We start from the raw sequence: 20,740 nt of genomic DNA, 5'->3' as shown, positions 1-20,740 counted from the left end.
TGATAAAAATTTCAACTCGTATTTTAATTAATTATAGTGAACATTTGTAATTAGAGTAGAATTCAACCTTGTTAAGTGCGTTGGTGTAGACTCTATCGTATTTAACGATTTTAAATTCGGTTGAATTCTACCCTAATTGTAACACTGTTCATATACACCCCGCGCTTTCTCGGGTATCTTCAAGTTGTACTCGCGAACATTTGCCCTCCATTTCGGTAAACTGGCGCCGAACTGATACGCTATTGGCGACTTAGAGGTCCTCTGTCCGAGCAATTTCGAGAGTAACCTGTAGTGGACAGAGTTTTTGGGCTCTACAAGTGTAAAAGTTAATCAGAGCACAGAGCTGTAGTTGCAGCCCAGTCATCATTGCATCCCTGGAAATGTTCCGAGCTGTTCATCAGCGCATCAAGGATTGGCATGATAAGGTCAGAAGGTCTTCAACGTCTCGTACTCGTTCAAATAACCCGCATTTTTCTAACACCGATACCGTGAGTTGTTATATACCAGCATTTAAGAGAGAGCCGCCAGAGCACTTTTGGCTATAGCTGCGCTCGGCCATTTTCCACTAATTTGCTCCAGCAAGAGCAATTTCTCACGCTGGCTCGCTGTCTGTCGGAAGCCGCGTAAGGCTATTGCAGCACGTAAGAATGAGAATGGGTTTACCAAAGCTTGCCCGCGCAATCCTCTTGATTTATCTCTTTTTTATCGGTTGAGATGCTGTTTTAAAACATACGAAATTTCGTACAGGGTGTTTGATAAAGGAGTTAACGCTGGATAAGCTTGGATTGGTAGGTCAGTTAACTCTACCAAACCTTACTTAAACCTTAACTAAACCTAAACTAACCGTGAGGAAGGTACTACTGAATAGTGAGAATTATTTCCAGTTATAGTTTCCGTAAGACGGGTGAAACTCGCGTTCGTACCACTGAAACACCCTGTACGTATTCTAGAATTACAAGAGAGTTGGAGTTTCGGGGGTTGGATTTATTTTGTAACTCGATTTATACCAAGATAGATCGATTTTAAACTGGTGGGGTCATTTGAAACTGTAATGTAACAAATCGATATGCCTTAATGCAAGCAGAGCGCAGAGTCGCGGAGTCCCCTTTTAGCATACCTTTATGTACGCATATCTATCTTTCTATTCTCAAAGGGGGAGCCGAGGCCCAGTTATCTGTTATTAATGCGAGAAGGCCAGAAAAACAATCTTCAAAAACCCTTTTCGCTCGTGCGGTCGTAAGTCGGGTGCGATATAAGAGGATTCAGGGGGGGGGGTCATTCTGATTGTTGACCCCTTTCCCGAGGCGATAGGTTCGGTCAAGCTTCATCTCCTGCATGGTCCTAGATCGAGTAGTTCCACTGATCGTATTATCAAGCTAGGCTAACTGGAACAAAAAGCAATTTTCCCTCAACGCCCTAGTAAGCTTACCTTATATATTCGCAAATCGCCAAGGCGCTAGGCTAGATAGAGTTAGATCTTTTTATTAGCGGACTGTGTTTCCTTTTCTATTCTTTCGTTCATTCCATCCCTGAAGCGCTCGCGACTCAACAAGATTTTCGCGGGTTTATTTGACCCTCTTAATTGTATTTGCCCCAGTTAAGGTCAGCTTGCTCGTTACCTATCGCGCCAACAAACCAGGTTATTCCATTTATCCCGCTGACGAATGGACCGGGCCTTCCCTAGTCCATTAATTAACCAAAACCGTTAAGTATCCCCAAAATCTTTAAGGCTTTCGAGTTAAAAGATATTGTTAAAGAATGATCAGTTTTGGACGTCAATGGAGTAATTATTAACCAATGGGAAATTTTTACTTACTTTTAAGCAACCTTGGACCCCTCAAAGCTAATAATATCTTATATCAAATAACGTCACGTGATTTATCATTAATTTGATTTATTTTCGATTACGATTCTGTTGGTGGTAATGTAGTAGGTTTTTTTAGTGTTTTTTTTTTTTTTGCTGTACAGACCCATAAGAGAGTGCGTTAAAAAGGAACATAAATCTGGGACGGTACCTACTATCTCAGTTAGAGCTCTGACCCTTCCATTCCTATATACACTTCCATATTATATATTTTATTATCTCGACTACAAGACGTAAAGAAACAATCAATAACTCTTCCTCAAAGAAAATGCTTTCGCGTCTCTTTACCCAACCTCACTTTGCACCGTTATTAACGCTGTAGAAGCGCGTAAAGAAACTTTGAGCGTAGAGTCAACTTCGATTGAAAAAAGAAATATGTGCCATAAGATAGTGAATGAAGTAAAGGTTTACTATATATATAATAATAAGCCTTGGCAAATTTTGATATTCCCCTAATATTCTTCATTAATTTAATAAACGCGTATACATATTTATCTCTATATTTTTTATTACAAGTATCAATATACATGTACAAGGAGGAGTAAGTGTCAAAAACCTTTTGAAAATTTTATTTTTGGCTTTTTCTTTTTTAAAAGAAGAAAAAAAAAACTGCGTCGAATTTAGGATATAGGACCTTTTACCAAACGGGAGTTGTCAAGGAATAAAGTTTTTTCTTCTTACTTGTATCTCTAAGATGTATGTACGCCAAGATACGATGTAAAGAAATTCTATTCTACCTTCACAGAATTTTTTTACATTTTCTTTCTTTTTCTTGTCATTTCTTGGCTGGCGACAGATTCAACTTTTTTTTCTTCATCTTCCGTTTTTTCCCCCAGTTACTGGTGTGTATGTGAAGCTTGTAAACCCTTTTTTGCCGGAAGGGGAATTAAATAGGTTTGGAAGCCCAAACTCCCACCCACGACGTTTCATTGCGAGATTTTGGGACATTTCTTTACTTTTCTTCAATAGCATTGGATATTTTTTTCTTTAGATATCCTTGTTATCGGAAAAGTTTTGGATAAAACATTTGGTGTTCTTGTCGTCTGGGAGACGACAGACAACCAACCTGACCCCTGATTGAACCGAAACCTATCTTGACTTAACCTAACCTAACTTTAAAAGATACTACGAATACTTTAATTAGCTCTAAACCCTCTGATATTTATTCCATCACGTCGAAACGAACGTGTACTAGCACCTAATTTGTTTCCAAGTTGGTGTAATATACTCCGTACTGAACTTTGACCTTTAAGAAGACTAGGCGTCTTAAAGAGAATATGTATACGTGTTTACAAAGAGTTTCGTAAGCCTTTGTATTTTAAAAAATCCTGAAAAGAGGGTGATATTTATTTACTCTTTACTCCGGAGTAGAATTAGGCTTTTGTAAAATAGGCCTATAATGGAATGCCTGGGAAAGAAGGCCCCTTTTCTGGGGTCCCCATTGGGCAGCGATTAAAATACTCTCCTCTGGTTGCCACGGGTTGCTCGGTGCATTCTTTAACGAATTTTAATTTTAAATGGGCAAAACAGTCTCCCTAGAAATGAGCCTGAAAAGATTTCTAGAGCTCTCTCGGAATCTGGCGCTCGAATTTTACGCTTGACGGACTTTTTCACGCGGATAAAGATTTCAAAAGCAAAGCGCTATACCGAAAATAATGCGAAGACGAAGTTGCTCTAGTGTCTTCCTTATATATAGTTTACTCTCGGTCGATGTACCGCGGCATACACCTATACGCCATCTTGGAAACTCTCCGAAGTCTGTACTCGCGGTGGCTTTTAATGAGGACATTGTCTTGAAGGAAATTTTACCAACGAAATTTATGGATATGTATTTAAATAAACCCAGTGTATTATACAGTAGCTAAGACTGGATTTTCCCCAAAGATACTTGCCCCTAATAGAGCGAACGTCATACGTTCGAATAATTCCTTAAAATCACTTTTCTATGGCTTAAACAATTCGCAATGTGACATTGTTAATTCCTTTGTAAACACGTAAATTTTAGTTAAGCCTTTGTCTTTGAATTTTATTTTATTTTTTTTTTTCTAATTTTCTCGCGCTTGCAGAAATCACGTGATTAGTGAATACTGTCAGTCGCACGTGAGGAGGAAGTACACGCGCGTATTTTATTTCTTAAATTACAAATATAAAAGAACTGAATTGAACCGGTCTATATAAAGCCGCGCGGTATCTTAACTTCTTGTAAATAACCCTTCTTGACACTTTATACTTGACTTTTAACTTCGAAAAAAAGAGAGAAAAATAATCTCGATATGAAATCTTCCTCAGCTTCTTCCTCCGAACTTTATCAATGAAAGGGTTTTGTTAGAAAGTGACAGGAGACGATACCAAGCAGCCTCCGACAAAATTCTACCCCTTTTTTATTTTCTCGTAACTAGAAGGTTTTTTAAGCCTAACTCAAATCCCTTAAGGAAAAACTGTATTCCCGCCTTTCCTCTCTAGTCTCAATTCAGGTTGGGAAAAAAAAATGGAAGCCAACCCAATCGATTACGTCGTCAATCTTAGAGAAGCAAACTCTCCTTCCGAAATATCTTTGGTCCCTAGGTTTGAGTTTCCCCCATATACCTGTACCTTCCTTTTTTATATTTCATAAGCTTAGAATGATCGAAAACCCCATTAGAAAAACAACTCTAAATATACACCTTTTAAGCTTGCGAATATGCTATAAAAATATGGCTCGATACCAAAAATTCAAAACCCAAAGTTGTTTTAAATATTTTTAAATTAAATTAATCTTTTTCTTTAAAAAATTCAAAAATTAAGCTAGCGATATCAAATTATTACCAGATGCAAATATAAATAAGGGAAAGTAATAAGCATACGATTAAAGATAATGAAGCCAACACTTTAAGGGTCTTATTACCTTTAATCGTATCTTAATTAAGATGTTTACACTAATGAATTACAATTAGCAGCACCACCACCGCGATAATTCATCAAAAACGTAGGATAAAATCAATTAAGGATCGAAACTAATCTTGATTTTACACTCCCCATCCAACAGTGAAAGGGGTGAATTCGATCTCAGAGTCGATTTCTGAATATAAATTACCTTTCCCCCTTTCTGTCCCCCCCCCTTCATCTAAGCGCCAAATTAAGCAGAACGGGGAATCGAATGGAGAAGCAGTCAATACGATAAGGGGATTGAAAAATTCTTCTTCAAATATACAATATTTTTCAACCGACTTATTTTGGTTTGGTAAATATTTAAAATCGCAGACGTTCGTTATTTGCTCGAAAGATATTTAATAATGGGAATGTATCCCGTTTTTCGAGTACTCTCTATTTAATTTAGTATCAGTCTTTGTTTTATTTAATTAATTTAAACAAAGTTAAATAGAGTTTTAATTTTTTATTTATGGTAAAAAATTTTTCGTTCATTTTGAACACGTTTTCAAGATTAATTTGTTTCGGCGTTTCACTCTCCCTTTAAGACAAGATCACGTTAATTGGAATTAATTACTCGTAGCGACGGGAATGAATTAATTGGATAGAGTTTCTCGGCATTGTTATACTAAACTTTAGTTATAATTAGTTGGAGCCATAAATCAGTTAGTCCTTTCTCTGATTGGATGCCGCTTACGAAGCTCGTCTTACACTAAGACGAATTTGAAATTGTTTCGGGATTAACTATCGAAACTAAATTAATTTTGGCTTAATATTAATAAATACGTAAAGGCTAAACGCGGGTTGGAAGAGTGGCTCGCAATGCGTATTCTTGGCTTTAATTACGAATTATTAACGATTGATTAGTTTTAATTAATTAATGGTGGGGGTGTGTCTTGGGGAATGTTTTGTAGGTGCTCTCTCTCGGGGCCGACGTCTTGCCGGAATATAAGCTGCAAAAGCCGCGTATCCACAAATGGACGATCCTGCACTATTCGCCTTTCAAAGCCGTTTGGGATTGGATCATACTGTTGCTGGTTATATACACGGCCATCTTCACGCCTTACGTAGCCGCTTTCCTGCTTAACGAAGAGAAACCCGAGGGGAAGCGGGGCAAAACGAAATACGGAGACGACCCCATCGTCATCATCGACTTGATCGTCGACGTCATGTTCATCATCGACATCCTCATCAACTTCCGGACCACTTACGTCAACTCCAATGACGAGGTGGTCAGCCATCCTTGCAAAATCGCCGTCCACTACTTGAGAGGCTGGTTCATCATTGACATCGTCGCCGCCATTCCTTTCGACCTATTACTCTTTGGATCAGAGACTGACGAGGTAAGATCCAACCAATCATACCCTCTATTACGTCCCCTCTCCCCCCCCCACGGTTCAACAACAACGCAACCTCCGGAAGGCCCATCCATACGATACAACCTTTTGATTCGTTTACACTAGTCAACTAGTTGGGACGTCTCAACAGAATTGTTCAGGTTGAATGACCAAATTATAAATTTATCACTGAACAATTTTTGCTGACTCACTTTTTGACCCATCTATAGTTGAGTCAAAAGTTGTATCGTCTGAAGAGACCTTGAGAAGGATAGGTACACGTACAACCAATACCCGGACCCTTGTATTGCGCTCCGTGAGAATCACGAATACCCAAGGCCTATATCAATTTCAATTAATCTATTTGAACCGATTTCGAATGGACTTTATAAAGCTTATCCGGGCAGATCAATAAATAAATTTTTCAAAAGATAATTTTTTGCTACGCGCATCTCTCCAAACGTTTTTAAAATTACAATCCTGATATCTAGCTGTATTGTTTATGAATATTATAAATATGCATGTCATATATTTGATTGGCCTGCACTTGGGCGTCGACTTTACGTAACAATTGCTCAAGTGCCGAATCTTTTGAATTGAAATCGTATCAAATCTTGAGCTTATGGCTGTTTTTTAATTCCATTTTATAATTACCTAAATTTTTTCCGTATAAATTTTTAATATAATAAAATTCCAGTTCGAATCAGTTCCTAAGAATTAATTCAACGAAATTACAGCCCTTACAATAATATATTAATATCAAAATAAACAAAATTCCAACTCAAAATGGATTATTCAAATTTAAAAGATCCCTCCCTGGTTTAACCTGATTGGTTATTTTGATTCTCACGAGATCGCAAAACTACGATAACACTTTTTTTCTCCCCCCAAATTATTTTAACTCCCCTCGATTCTCGAATTCAAAAACTTTTCCAATTTTTTTTCGTAACAATCAAAATTTCCCCGAAACCCTTTTTTTCCTTTTAAACAAAATCTGAGTTGAACAAAAACGAAAAAAAAAAATAAAGAAACGTCTGAATTTAATTCGTTTGAAAGGAGTCGCATGAATGGATTTTAATTTTATAAAAACCAACCGCATTTTTAATCGAATATTATAATTAAAGTATACGTCTATATTTAAACGAATGCGTATGATGACGTGAACCAAAAAAAAATATCCCCTCTTCGTTTAAAATTTGAATTTTAAACTAAAAACGTAATCAATACCATTTTCTACGTTTTTATCAAATTCAAACGTTTACTTTTTTCTCGCCCGTTAATTATTAATCCCTTGGAATATATTAAATTAAATTTAACATTAAGTCCGTGTAGATTAAGGGTAAACGTTTGACTACGATATTTCGAAATAAAACGTAGGAAAAACCCTTATAATCTTATAATTAAAAATCATTTCTATAATGAACTAAATGTACCTAGTATTAATTAAAAAGGCTGCGATAATTAGCAAATTTCCTGAGGTGTGGCATGTATGATGATTAGTATAACAAAAAAAACTGATATCTTGACTAATCTGTTGTCGTAATACGAATAGTTCTAGCAGGTGATGTCGTCGGGAACGGCATCAGCATGCCCTACTCTCTCTTCTCTTCTCTCTCTCTCTTTCTCTCTCTCTCTCTCAAACCCCCTGTCCTCTTATCCAATCAACTGTCTTTCTGATCTCTTAGACCCGTCTTATCCTCCTGATCTCTTTATGATTGTGTCCTTGTTGCCACGTGGCATGCTCGTGTACTATGATATCTATTATATTATATATATATACATATAAATATATCTATCATTGTGTTTTTCTTTTAAAAAAACAAAAAAGAAAGAAAGTAAGAAAGGAAAAAAACAAAAACAAAATGAATATATAATTAATATGAGCTATGGTTTTGTTTTTTTTGTTGTTGGTGGCAGTCAGCCAGTGTTGTACTGGCGACGGGTGGGGGAGCAGTCACGAGAGGAGCAGCGCGAGCAACTCCCTATAGTCTCTGGGTGTCATAGAATTTCTGCGGCCAGCTGATTATGAGCCTCCCTGTACTTATTATCATAGTGGGAATTCAACTATTATATATTATATCAATATATATTTTTCAATTTTATTATTATTTTTTATTATTATTTTATTTTGTTTTTAAGTTTATTTTGGTTAATTTTTCTACCATACCATAAAATCCCCGCACGTAAAATCGTGCTGTTAGTTCGTGTCTATATTTTGATTTTTTTAATAGACCGAAACTACCCTTGGTTCGGTTTTAAATTTTTTAGAATGGAAACTTTGAAAGTAGCGTGAAGATCAAAAATATTTTTCTTGGATAAATAGGTTCATATTGAATTGAATTGAATTCACCTGATTTAAATTTACCAATGGCGATCTCGGTCTATTATTAAACGTAATTATACTATATTGTTGATTTATTAAGATGTGATATTCCTGATCGAAATTGGTTTTATTCGCGTTATCGATTTTATTTTAAGGAATAATTAAATTTAATTTAATTCAAATAATTAGGCTGAATTAATTAAGGAAATATATAGTTATTTTGATTTTTGGTAAGATATAAATAACCGTATTTAGAAGTTTTCATCCTGTATGGTAGCTTCTCCCTGAACATCGGTGTACCGCGGGTAAAACATTTCTACAGGCGCTCGTAGGATTAACATGAAGGTAGTTGCCCCTGTAAGGTAGCTCTCTAGCATTACTTAAATTACTTTGTATTTTTTAAACTGAAACCATTTTAATCAAAATTAAGGTAGAGTATGTAATTATTTTGTCTAGATTATAATAGTTTAATTTTTTGAGATATAAGGCTATATAAATTTTATTTGACTAAATGAATAAAACCAATTTGGAGGGAAAAATTGATGTATAGTTTGAAGTTTCCATATATATATATATATCAAACTGTTGTCGAAAAGAAATTAAAAAAAATGAATTCTGACGTAACTTAACGTGGACAACCAAACCCCGCCCCTTTTCGTTTAATTTTAATTTTCAATTTTTCTTAACACGCTAATCCCCACTCTCTAATCTCTCTCTTCTCTTAATCTTTATTCCATATTTTCCGTTTCACACCTCCTTAGTTATTTCGTTTTGTCGTTTTTAAAAAAATAACATTCGTTGGTAATTTTAATTAAGAAATTTGCAAAAAAAAAAAAAAAATAAAAATTTCCAAGCAAGTTCTAGCCCCGACTCCTTTAGAGTAGGTTTGACAATGTTTGATGGTAGGGGGCGTGGTCGACAGCGTTTCAAAATCATCTCAATTAGTATCTAGCTTTGGCTTAAAGATTAGAACTCGCTACGAAACACGTACGCTGATGACCAAAAATTAATTTCAAAATTTTTTAAAAATGGCCTCCCGCGAAACTGAAACTGAAACGAAAAATGACGTCGTGATTTCGTTTATTAAAGAGATCTTTATCTTTAATCTCGAAGTGGAAATTAGTTGAGATCCGTTTGAACGCTCGCCGTCCGTCCCATAGTAGAGCGTCCGTCACTTGATATTAAACCCCCTTTTCATCCCCCCCGCACCGCGCGATTAAATTAATTAAGCGTATATTAATTAGTCTCGGGTGGGAAGGTATTTTTTATGTTTTTGGAGAGATAGATATTTTATCGCGGCTTTTTATTGGTTTTGTTTATATTTTTTAATTATTTTTGGTTAGTTTTTGTCGGGATGTTAAGATATTTGAGGAGGTTAAAGGTTACGGAAGGGAAGCGGGGGTTGAGGTTCAGCAGCGACAAAATGGTTTGTCCACTTCTCATTTAGACGACGACACTGATTGGTCTACTGAAAACCGCGCGCCTGCTGCGATTGGTGAGGGTGGCTCGTAAAATCGACAGGTATTCAGAGTATGGAGCTGCCGTGCTGCTTCTCCTCATGGCTACTTTCGCACTGGTCGCGCACTGGTTGGCTTGCATCTGGTATGCCATTGGCAACGCGGAGCGACCCACCTTGTATCCCAAGATAGGCTGGTTGGACCATTTGGCCAACGCCACTCATCAGTTTTACAACAATTCGCACGGGGGACCCAACATCAAGTCCAAATACGTCACGGCCCTCTACTTCACCTTCTCCAGCCTGACTAGCGTCGGCTTTGGAAACGTTTCCCCTAACACCAACATGGAGAAAATATTCTCCATCCTCATCATGCTGATTGGATGTGAGTCATCCCCCCTTCCGTAATATTACCCCAAAAACACCCCCGCTGGAGGAGGGACCTTCTATATATCTACGAGGGATCCCCCGGCAATCCGTACCTTGGCCATCACTTAGTCTTTGAAACGACGTACTAAATTTACGCTTTTCAAGTATAGCGAACCTTGGCGATTGCTTGGTTCAAAGGGAATACGCGACTATTTAAGAGTTTGAGAGCTAGAAAGTGTCCCTCGGTGGTAGAGGGTCCCTTCGGTCGGCTGTCCGTGTCTAATTTTGAAAGAAGGGTGCGGTATTAACGCGACGGGGTTGAATGGCAATTGCAGCCCTGATGTACGCTAGCATTTTCGGGAACGTATCGGCAATCATTCAAAGGTTGTATTCGGGGACGGCGCGATACCACACTCAGTTGCTCAGGGTGAAAGAGTTCATTCGCTTTCATCAGATCCCAAACCCTCTACGTCAGCGGTTGGAAGAGTATTTCCAACACGCTTGGACTTACACCAACGGAATCGACATGAATATGGTATATAATAATCGTAATAAGATTTAAGGGTCAATTAAGTCGGGCTCGTTAATTGGCCGTCGACATCAGTCCGTTCGACATTGATTCATTTTGCGAGTGGGCCTTTAGGTGCTGAAAGGTTTCCCCGAGTGCCTACAAGCTGATATTTGTTTGCATTTGAATCGCAACTTGCTCAACAACTGCCCGGCCTTCAAAGGTGCCAGTCCCGGCTGTCTCCGAGCTCTGTCCATGAAGTTTAAGACAACGCACGCTCCGCCCGGTGATACCCTCGTTCACCGTGGCGACGTCGTCACCGCTCTTTACTTCATTTCCAGAGGAACTATAGAGATACTCAAAGACGATATCGTCATGGCCATATTAGGTGCGCAATCGCCTTTCTATTTCTATTCGTATAATCGTCTCCTAAACGTCATTTAACTGTCTCTCGAGAGAGGGATCCGTCGCTTTCTTAGTTTGACCATCGATTGAAACCGATGCTCAATCTAAAGAGAGTAACGGATACGCCTGCACCGTCATTGAAAGGTGTCAAAATAATTTCGGGCTCTCCTTTAGTGTCCTATTGAACCTGTTGGGTGGTCTGTCTGTCCGTGACTGTAAACAGTATGACGCGATATTTTTTGACAACTCGCAAGAAGAGTTTTAATCACTCGGCGCGGAATATTTCCGTGTCGGTTTTTCTCTTTTTTCTCTTCTCTTTCTTTCTTTGTTCTGGTTGTTTCGCGACTTTGACGCGGACGGCCGTTAATAGGCAAGGACGATATCTTCGGCGAGAACCCGTGTCTGTACCCTACGGTGGGGAAGTCCGCTTGCAACGTGCGTGCCTTGACGTACTGTGATCTTCACAAGGTTCTAAGGGAAGATGTCCTGGACGTGCTCGACATGTACCCGGAGTTCTTCGAGCCTTTCTCCAACAATCTAGAGATTACCTTTAACCTGAGAGACGTAAGATTAGGCCTAATGACCCTACGGTGTTTTCCGGTGACACCTCCCACGCGTTTTAGAATCTTGATTCTTTCCCTCGTCTTTGTCGCAGGATGAGCAGGCTGGCGTTGATCCGGATCTCTTCAGAGGGAAACCAGCTAGACAACTGAGTTCTCCCGAAGAAGGTGACGAGGAAGATTTCCTGTTTTTATATAATTCGGCTAACGAGTCTCTAATTGGATCAGAAGATCCTCGGATGACCGCTTACCAATATCCTCGTCCGAGACGGCGAAAGAGTCGTAAATCGCAAGGGGAATTAATTCCTCGGGCCAGTTTCAGCGAAGACGAGGATGATCAAAGGTTTAGTGGGACGGGAATATTGGAATTTACCCCGGACAAAGCTGGCCGGGATATTACGCCGGCCAACTACGAGTTCGGAGTGACTAACGAACAAAAACAACGCTCCAATACATTCCATTCGTTAGCAGGTGATTCCACCTTCTATTTTTGACCCTTTCTGGCCAACTCATCGCTCCTTAGAAGATAACACCTTACTAAATCATCGGTCAATAAAATTTTACCATCGCTCTTTTCTTTTCTTTTTTCACCCCAACTGGCCGAGCAGGAGGAGCCCTGTCTAGCGTGACCAACCTGACCAATGTGGTCTTCGGCTCCAAGACGCATTCCCGTTCGCCCAGTCTGGTGAGTCGTATGGAAGACGGTTCTAGCCACGGCGAGTCAGCCCGGAGACAAAACATAGGTGGAGAATTAGGGCCCGCCGAGCGCGAACTCATCGAGTCCATCAAACCTGAACTCAGGCCCAGATCGTTATCGCAACCATCTGATAAGAGGGACATGAAAACGCCACTTTTAGACGACGCCGAACCCAGTGAGTCAAAGTTTTCACTCGTAACTTATTTAAGTGGCTATTGGAATTAAAGGGACTGTCCCTTGGGCCAAGAAACTTACGATGGTCCCTTTAAATCCTTTCTGATCATAAAAAAAGCATTTGCTTAAAACGTATCTAAACTAATTCGGTAAAATTCTGGCTTCGTACATACCTCAAAATTAAGTAAATTAGAACCCATGTGCTATTGTAGAACATCATCATTTTATTATCCTTAGTACATGATTATCTCCCCGCTCGCTTTTTTGTCTTCGCTTCTATTTCTCTTTCCTAAATCCGCTAACAATTGTATAACAAACAACAACAAACAAACAACGAACCGCATCTTGAAGTTTCGAGGAGATTAACGGCGACTGAAGAATCTTCACCGGTGATATCGGAGAAGATGAGATTATTGAGTACCTCGATGCCGGAAAGGACGAGCGGCACTCGCGTCTCCAGTAGCCATCATCGAGGCGGAGTCAGCAGTCCGGCCGTATCTCCCACGGACCCCGAGACGGTCTCGCAGAGATCTCGTTCGGGTCCGGGTAGATTGGCTTCGACGGCCAGTAGTTCGGCGCCCAGGACTTCGAGCAGCGTCCCCAAGTCTAGTTCCAGCATGACCATTCCTCTGTCCTGCAGTTCCGGTCTGAGCGGCGACGAGAGTCCGCGCCACCATCATCAACACCAGCACCAGCACGCGAAACGAAAAGATCCTCCGCAGCCTCCCTATCTTATCCAACCCGCTGGCACCGCCATCGCCGCCACCTCGGGTCACCATCCCTCCTCCGCTGTCCCGCTCGGAGGTAGACCCGTCTCCCTTACCGTGGAAGCCAGAATAGACGGACTCAGCAGGTAATTCTTAACTCTTCTTTCTTTCTTTCTCTTTTTCTCTCTCTCTTCCCCGCCCTCCCCTCTCTCTTTTTTTCTCCCCCTTCGCTGTTTGTTTGTAAATAGTGTCCGCGTCTATAACGTCCACCGATTTAAGCGAAGTTCATTATCGTATCGATATTCTATCAGAGTAAGTTTTTTCTCAAGACATTGTTTCCTTACTAAACCATCGTAACGATAAATGATAAAGTTCCTTTACCTCGAGTCTATTCGGAGAGAATTATAGTAATTATTCTCTCTGATTTGTCGAGGCGTCGTCGTCACTTTCCTCAATTTCCCGTTTAGCGATTCCCAACAGGTTTAACGCGTGATTTACGTGTTGTTTTGATTGGATCTCATTAAGACAAATCCAGAACATCGAAACTCGACTGGGTTCGGACATTCAAAGCATTCTGCAAATCCTCTCTCAATTGGTGAGCCAGAACGGCACGGGTGTTTCGGCTTCGTCCTATTTGAGCCGAGACAACAACGCGCTGACCAGCCGGACGTCACCCGATCTCGCGTCACCGACGACACCCGGGACCCTTTTCGGGGCTCCCGCCACGATTCCACCCCGACCTCATTCCTTGCAACTCCCTTTACCCGACCGAACGAAAAACCGAGCCTTCCGACGGGCCACCAGCCTTCAAAGCAACGCCTTGACCACCACAGCCACTAGTGACAGCTTATTCGGAGCTGGGTAAGCGGACGATTTAAGTCTAGGTTACGTCCCGAATGACGCTAACAAATTAGGGACGTTAGCAGTTCCCCCGATGAGAATTTGGAACTGGAACACGTCGATAAGGTGGTAACTCCTTTAAGTCTGACGATGACGTCGCAGCCGCCACCGCCTCAGCGCGCCACAACCGTGCCTCCTACTCCAGTGGCCGAGTGGCCCGTGGAGCAAACTACGCAGTCGAGATCCGTATCTCAGCCTTCTGATCTTGCCAGGGTACGTGCCCGGCGCAGAAACCAAAAGACCCCCAGTCCACCACACTCCTAGTTGGTCATTATTCTTCCCTCTTTCCTCTTTCTCTCTCTGTTCCCGTTGGCGTCCCCGTTTTAGGTTCGTTTGAGAGCCACTGGAAGAACGAAACAGTTCCCACAACGAGGTGGTGGTGTCGCGCCTTCCGCTACCTCCGAGTCCAGCGGAGGTGGCGCCTCTCTCGACCCAGTGGTGCTGTCGGCGGTCGCGGCCGCCTTGGCCAGTCCGACGGAAGCCACCCAACAACTTCCGTTGTCCTCTTCTTCGTCGTTGACGCCCCTTGAACCCTCGCTGGTCAGTCCTACGTCACCGGAAACGACTAAACCCGGCGGTGAAATTAGTAGTAAAACTAGGGAGGAATCCTCAGTCAGAGGTACTTCGAAAGACTCGAAATCGTCGGACGTGTAAATAATATTTAAAACTATGGTCATTTTCAATGAAAATACGACTTCAGCGGCGGCGATAATACACCCCCCCCCCGGTCTCCTTCAACCCCCTACTTGCCCGTCTTTCTATATAAAATAATATAAATACAAAAAAAATAAATATAAAAAACAAACAATTTAAATATAAGATATTATGAAAACTATAATAGTTTTTGCTGGCTCTGCAATTTATTTTTATACTGGCTGCGTGAATGGGTTTTTGCATAATTTCTTCTCGAAGGAAAAACATAAAAAAAAATATATAAAAATAATCTTCGTAAAATAAAATTTAAATCTTTTCCGCTTTTACGTAAAAGAATTAACCAAAAAATAAAAAAATAAATAAAGTTCTATGAAAATATTTAAAAAATAATTAAAAACCAAAGCGATACGCTTACAACTTCTCTACCGTAAGAAATTAAAATATATATATAAAGCTTTTTCTAAGGAGTTAAAAAGAAAATAAATAAATAATTAATTAATATTCGATAAAAGATAATAATTTCGACGAGCGTTTAATTTGATTTAATTAATTATTTAATTTTTCAAAACTAAACGCTCTCGGAAAATAATTAATCGCGCTAATTTCTACACGCGCTTAAAAGGGAATTAAATGTAAATACGGTTTTAATTTTAAATTGAATTAAAACATCGTAATTGAGGAAAAAACAAATTATAAGGGAAGTTAGATTAAATTAAATTTAATTTAATTTAGAGTATATTTAAATTTAGGCGGTTAATTTTTAAAATGAAAGTATAAGGCGTGATATTGCGTAATTTTAATTGCCCCTTTTTAACTTTTATCAAGGTGCTATTAATCTCAAATTTATAATAAAATTAAAATGAATAATAATTATAATAAATTTCTAAGAAAAAAAATTAAAAAAAAAATGCACATCATTCTGATGCCTAAGTAGATTGTCCCTATTTAAGTTTAATCTCCGTTAAATTTAACTTAAATAAATAAGTAAGTAAATCGAGTAGATATATATAAATATATATGGTACAAATTATTTTTCAAAAACGAATTAGCTCAACTTTTTTAGTATTTTAAATATTTTCTAGTCACACGTTAGAAATAATGATTTATTTAAATAATTATTTATTATAGTTAATTAATTTAGAAATATATATAATTTTTTATACATTTCTTTAATTTTAATTTTAATCTCTGAGTTATCCTTTATTATTTATGGTAGTTAACTTTAATTTTAATCTCAGGGATACGATAAGTTCTTTGTACGATTATAAAAAAATATGACAAACACTAAAATAATGCCCACAACGTTTTAAGCATATATAATATGAACTCGTCAAGTTCAACAACGCACCGTTTTTAAGTCTGTGATAAATTTAGTTTAAGAAGTAATGATAATTAAAATTAAAAAATTAAAAGTTTCAGCGGAATGAGGAAAAAAAAATAATAATTAATTTATAATAAATATAACCTTTAACCCCCGCCCACTTACGTCACGTTATTGTCGAATCGAGAATCGAATGTTTTTTAATAAAAAAAAAACCGGTGATTTTTAAAGATAATTAATTAGAATCGCGCTAAATTTAGGCTCAAATTGTTATAAAAAGTTTAATTTTTATCCTCCTTGTTACGTTTAATATTAAATAAAACATTTTGCCTCCCTTCCTCCCCTTCCCATAATCCCTTTCATTTAATAGGGGATTTAAAAATTTAAGAAGCAGGTGATATAAGTTTCTGTACTCGCGATGTTTTTCGTCAGTAGGTCAATTTAGGCTTAAGAAAGTAGACCGCGCTTTTGTTTGGGAGTTAGGCCTAGCTCCCACTCCAGAGAGGCGGGAAAATGCGCCGTCTACCACCACGAGATAAAACGCGCGCGAAATGTCTCGCGCGATTAACGTCACGTGACAACGAGTACGTACGGAAATTCGTTAAGCCTTTTTCGAGAAATAAACCAAACAAATCAAACTTATAAAAATATATGTATATAAATAGGGATAATCGAACGAAAGATTATTGGAACCGGAAAAGTGAAAGGGAAAATATGAAAATTAACAAAAATCTAGTTAGTAGAACATTAGAATATTTAAAATTTCTACACGAATTAGATAAGATTTTTGCAAAGGCTTAATCGCGGTAAATATTAAAACGGAAAATTTAAAAACGTTCGCACAGTGTTCGTAGTGTTATGAAACAATATTTTCGGCTTTTCCCGGGTGTGTAAAGCTTTATGCAAGATAATAAAAAATATTGTTTAATGACAAGCTCGAGCCAAGAAGGGAATTCAACTTGAAAAGCTGAGAGAAGAAATCCATTTATAAACACTTTATAAGTTCGGTAAATATTATTTTAATCAACCAATATTGATCGAGCTACAAAATGAGACCCAGTTCGCCAAAATCTCGCTAAAAATAATGGAGCTACGAATTAATTTTTAAAGAAATTGAAAAACGATATAAACTTCTTTTTTAAGATATATAATCATCGGTATAAGCTGATTTATTCCAGCGTGACGTCACTCAGACGATAAATTAGACCAATAATACTGGTGTAAAACTAATTTAATATTGGAAATTTATTTAATAACCTTCAAAAGAGAAATTTATTATTAATTTAATTTAATTTCAATTTTCATTAAATTAAATTAAATTCGTAACTTCGTTATTTTTTCTTCGTCATCTTTGTCTCATTTTGAAGCTCCTGTCTTCTCTTTATTTTTAAATCAATGCCTTCTTGACGTTAACACTACATAAATTATATATATTAAAAAAAACGAAATAAATCCAAACTTAAAAAAAAAAATTAAATATTATAAACAAATTTGTTTTAATCCTGAATGAAGCTCATTACTACATGAAAATCGTTTCTTTTAATTAATAATTAAAAATTAATTAATCTAATTATGTAAAAAGCAATACAATGCCTTCTTCGCTTTCTACTATTTTTTATTTATATAAAAATATATATAAATAATGAAAAAATAGACCAAAAAAAAAAAAAAATGTTGAGAAAAAAAAGTTATGCAGTTTTTTCCAGTCGCAGTGTACAGTTTAGCAGACAAATTTTAATTGATCATAATATACCTAGTAGGCTCGGATATTAAAAAAACAAAAAATTAAATAAAACCAAAAACATAAAGAAAAAAAACACAATAATTCTATGAGTTTACCGGGCATTTAAAAAAAAATATTCTCCGTAAGAAGCTCAGTATTTCAGCTCATTTAAACGCTTGAACCGTAATTAATTATTAAAATTTACATAGTAATTAACAATAATTAACACGTAGGAAAAAATACGCCGAGAATTCTAAAAAAAAAATATCTTTTTTTTAATTTTTGAAAAATTAAAATTGAAACAAAATGGCGCTTAGCCTTTCAAAAAAAAAAATATTAAAAAAAGGCACAGGAAAACTAAAAATCAAAAAATAATTTAAAACATTAATTAAAAAAAAATGAAGTAAGAAAAAAAAATAAAAACCTTTTTCAAAAATTAAAAAAAAAAAATTTTAGAAATAATTTCAACAAAAAAATTAAACACAATTAAAAAAAGAAATAATCACTGCACTATCTGACTGAAAAATATGGAAAACATTTTTCAGTTTAACGTTAAAATTCTGCGTGAGGTTTTAACTACTTCATTAAATTAAAGAAAAAAAAAACGAATACAAAAAAAAAATACTTACCTTAAGCGCATTTTAGTCGCTTGTCTGTATAACCTCTTTCAACTCTACTCTAAAAAAAAAAAAACAACCAAATTTTGCTGGCTTGGGTCAGTTTATATCAATAGTTACGTGTAAATAAGTTGTTTCCACTGATGACAAAAAAAAACTCCATTTTTATATATGAATTGTTACATATTTTACAAAGAAATAACTTGTTTATATTGGGACAGAGCCGTGTATAGCACCTAGTGTGTAGCGTCACCAACAAAAAAAAATGATTAAACAAAAAAAAAAGAAACAAACAAACAGCTCCGTAGCCGAAGTAATAAAAATTTTCTTGCTCTTGAAATTTCTCTCGGTTGGTTAGTGATCTTTACAGGGATGATGGGAAATCCGTGATAAATAGGCGGGCTAACTGTGGAATGGCTCAGGTTGGGTGGGACGCCAAAAAATGGGGGAGGAATAGTCGGACCAATAATGCTATACCAGAAGCCTTACTGTGACGTCACCCCATGCTATTTGCCCCTAGAACCAAAGCGGTGCCAAATATGGCCGCCCACTGCCAAATTTAAGCCTGTGACGTTTTACCTAGTCACAACCGCGTCCGACTATTCCTCCCCCAGTTTTGGCGTCCCACCCAACCTGAGCCGTTCCACAGTTAGCGCGCATGCATATTTCTGTCAGATTTTGAACCCCCCCCCCCCTCCTTGATCTTTATAGAGGGGGTGTGGCCTAAAATATTTCCTCCCCTTTCCGCCAAAATGGCGGCGATTTTTAGTGAGGGAATGCCTGTGATTTGCTAAGCAGGGGCCTGACCTTTAATAGATTAAATTTTTCACCCCTTGCCCCAGTTTCTATAGAGAGACTTTATTTTAGGTTATAGGCATAAATTTCAGTGAAAACGAATTTCAATTGTTTGAAACACTTCTTTTAATGAAAAATCACGATACAAATAAGCAAAATAATGACGTGTTTAATGAATTCATTGCATTTTATTATCAGTGGGTGGTTGGCCATTAACTTTGAAGCCTTGTTTCTCAAGTTCCATCCTCAGTTGAAGACTAAAGTCATCCTCTACATTGTCATCATCCCAGTTATCTTCCCAGACATTAACTTCTTGATCGTCTTCAGCCTTTCCAGTCCAATCTTCGGCCGGAAATTCCTCGAATTCGTCATCCTCTTCCAGAAGACCCAAATCAACCTTATTCTTGGTTGCAGCCGCGTTGCTATTTGATCCACTGACAGTTGAAGACATTATGTAGATTTCAAGTCCTTTTCTAATTCCTTTATCTCCTCTAAAAGGCGGGTAATTATAGAATTGTACCTTAAATTCTAAAAATAGTGTCCCCGTTTCGACAAAAGCGACTGAGGTAGCTTACTCTTTACTCCCGATCTAATTTTGATTTGATCTTCTAAGAAACAGACGTAGCTGTTCCTTTGTTGTTGGTAGACTTTCTGTAAAATTAGACGTTAATCAAGGACTATTGGGTGAGTTTAATTAACTTACGGCTGTAGATTCGATGCCCGCTAGCTCTGAATCTAAGACTTTAAGCGTTTTTAGCTAAAATTTACATTAAAATAATTTAATTATTTTTTAAGCCTTGGTTTAAACGCGTAATGTTTCGTAATTTCTTTTTAAAATTACCCTACTGGCTTTTTCTTCTTTATTAATCGCTTCCGTCGTTAATTATAAATAAATCACTTGATGTAGTCGGTTTTAATAAAATTATTTTGGTTAAATTTAAATTAAAATGAGTTCGAAAACAATGACATCAACTTGAAACACGAGCGGATAAATATCCGACCAGTACCAAAGTTGATTAGCCAATAAGAAGGCCCGTAAGTGTCACGAGTCAGGTCTTTCGTTCTCGCCCAATTACTGTTTCCCTCATATTAGTCGTCTGCTTATGTCGTATTGTCCCGCGCTTTTTGGAAAATTGGTTGAAAGGTACTTTCGTTATTGCGTGTGTGAACAGTCAATTCTTGGTCTTTTAACGTACGATATTGTAATTAATTAATAAAATGGATTCAGAAAAGGCAAAATTTGAAAAACCTTGTGATTGCGGCAAAATATTTGCGTCGAAAAATGCGTATTTTACCCATAGACGTAAATGCGAACATGTTAAAAAAGAATGTCAGCCTGGAAATTTCAAATTGTTCCTCAACTTTCAAGTTGTCGAGTATATAAGTAAATAATTATTAGTTGTCGAGTATATAAGTAAATTAT

At 37.5% G+C, this 20,740-nt stretch overlaps 1 protein-coding gene across 8 annotated transcripts in view; it reads left to right on the top strand.

The window, feature by feature from the left end:
• Positions 1–19,033, top strand: part of LOC149709698 (voltage-gated inwardly rectifying potassium channel KCNH6-like) — an 89,465-nt gene extending 70,432 nt beyond the window's left edge. For 5 of the 8 annotated variants that reach the window (XM_089857446.1, XM_089857477.1, XM_089857485.1 and 2 more), the window contains 12 exons: positions 5,686–6,114; positions 9,879–10,272; positions 10,592–10,791; positions 10,900–11,152; positions 11,540–11,733; positions 11,825–11,897; positions 11,958–12,200; positions 12,338–12,601; positions 12,952–13,453; positions 13,833–14,168; positions 14,231–14,420; positions 14,535–19,033. In XM_089857446.1, the coding sequence (XP_089713572.1) occupies positions 5,686–6,114; positions 9,879–10,272; positions 10,592–10,791; positions 10,900–11,152; positions 11,540–11,733; positions 11,825–11,897; positions 11,958–12,200; positions 12,338–12,601; positions 12,952–13,453; positions 13,833–14,168; positions 14,231–14,420; positions 14,535–14,861 (3,405 nt within the window). In that variant the 3' untranslated portion in view covers positions 14,862–19,033. Of the gene's footprint in view, positions 1–5,685; positions 6,115–9,878; positions 10,273–10,591; positions 10,792–10,899; positions 11,153–11,539; positions 11,734–11,824; positions 11,898–11,957; positions 12,201–12,337; positions 12,602–12,951; positions 13,454–13,555; positions 13,620–13,832; positions 14,169–14,230; positions 14,421–14,534 lie in introns of all 8 variants that reach the window. The other 3 variants (XM_089857493.1, XM_089857461.1, XM_089857453.1) reach the window with 3 other exon arrangements.
• Positions 19,034–20,740: the final 1,707 nt, after the last annotated feature.

The sequence above is a fragment of the Phalangium opilio genome, unplaced genomic scaffold (genome assembly GCF_054372755.1).
Source record: "Phalangium opilio isolate 3A_F unplaced genomic scaffold, DU_Popi_V2 ptg000011l_1, whole genome shotgun sequence".
In the NCBI taxonomy this organism is placed as follows: domain Eukaryota; kingdom Metazoa; phylum Arthropoda; class Arachnida; order Opiliones; family Phalangiidae; genus Phalangium; species Phalangium opilio.
This window is presented reverse-complemented; position numbering and strand designations above follow the sequence as displayed.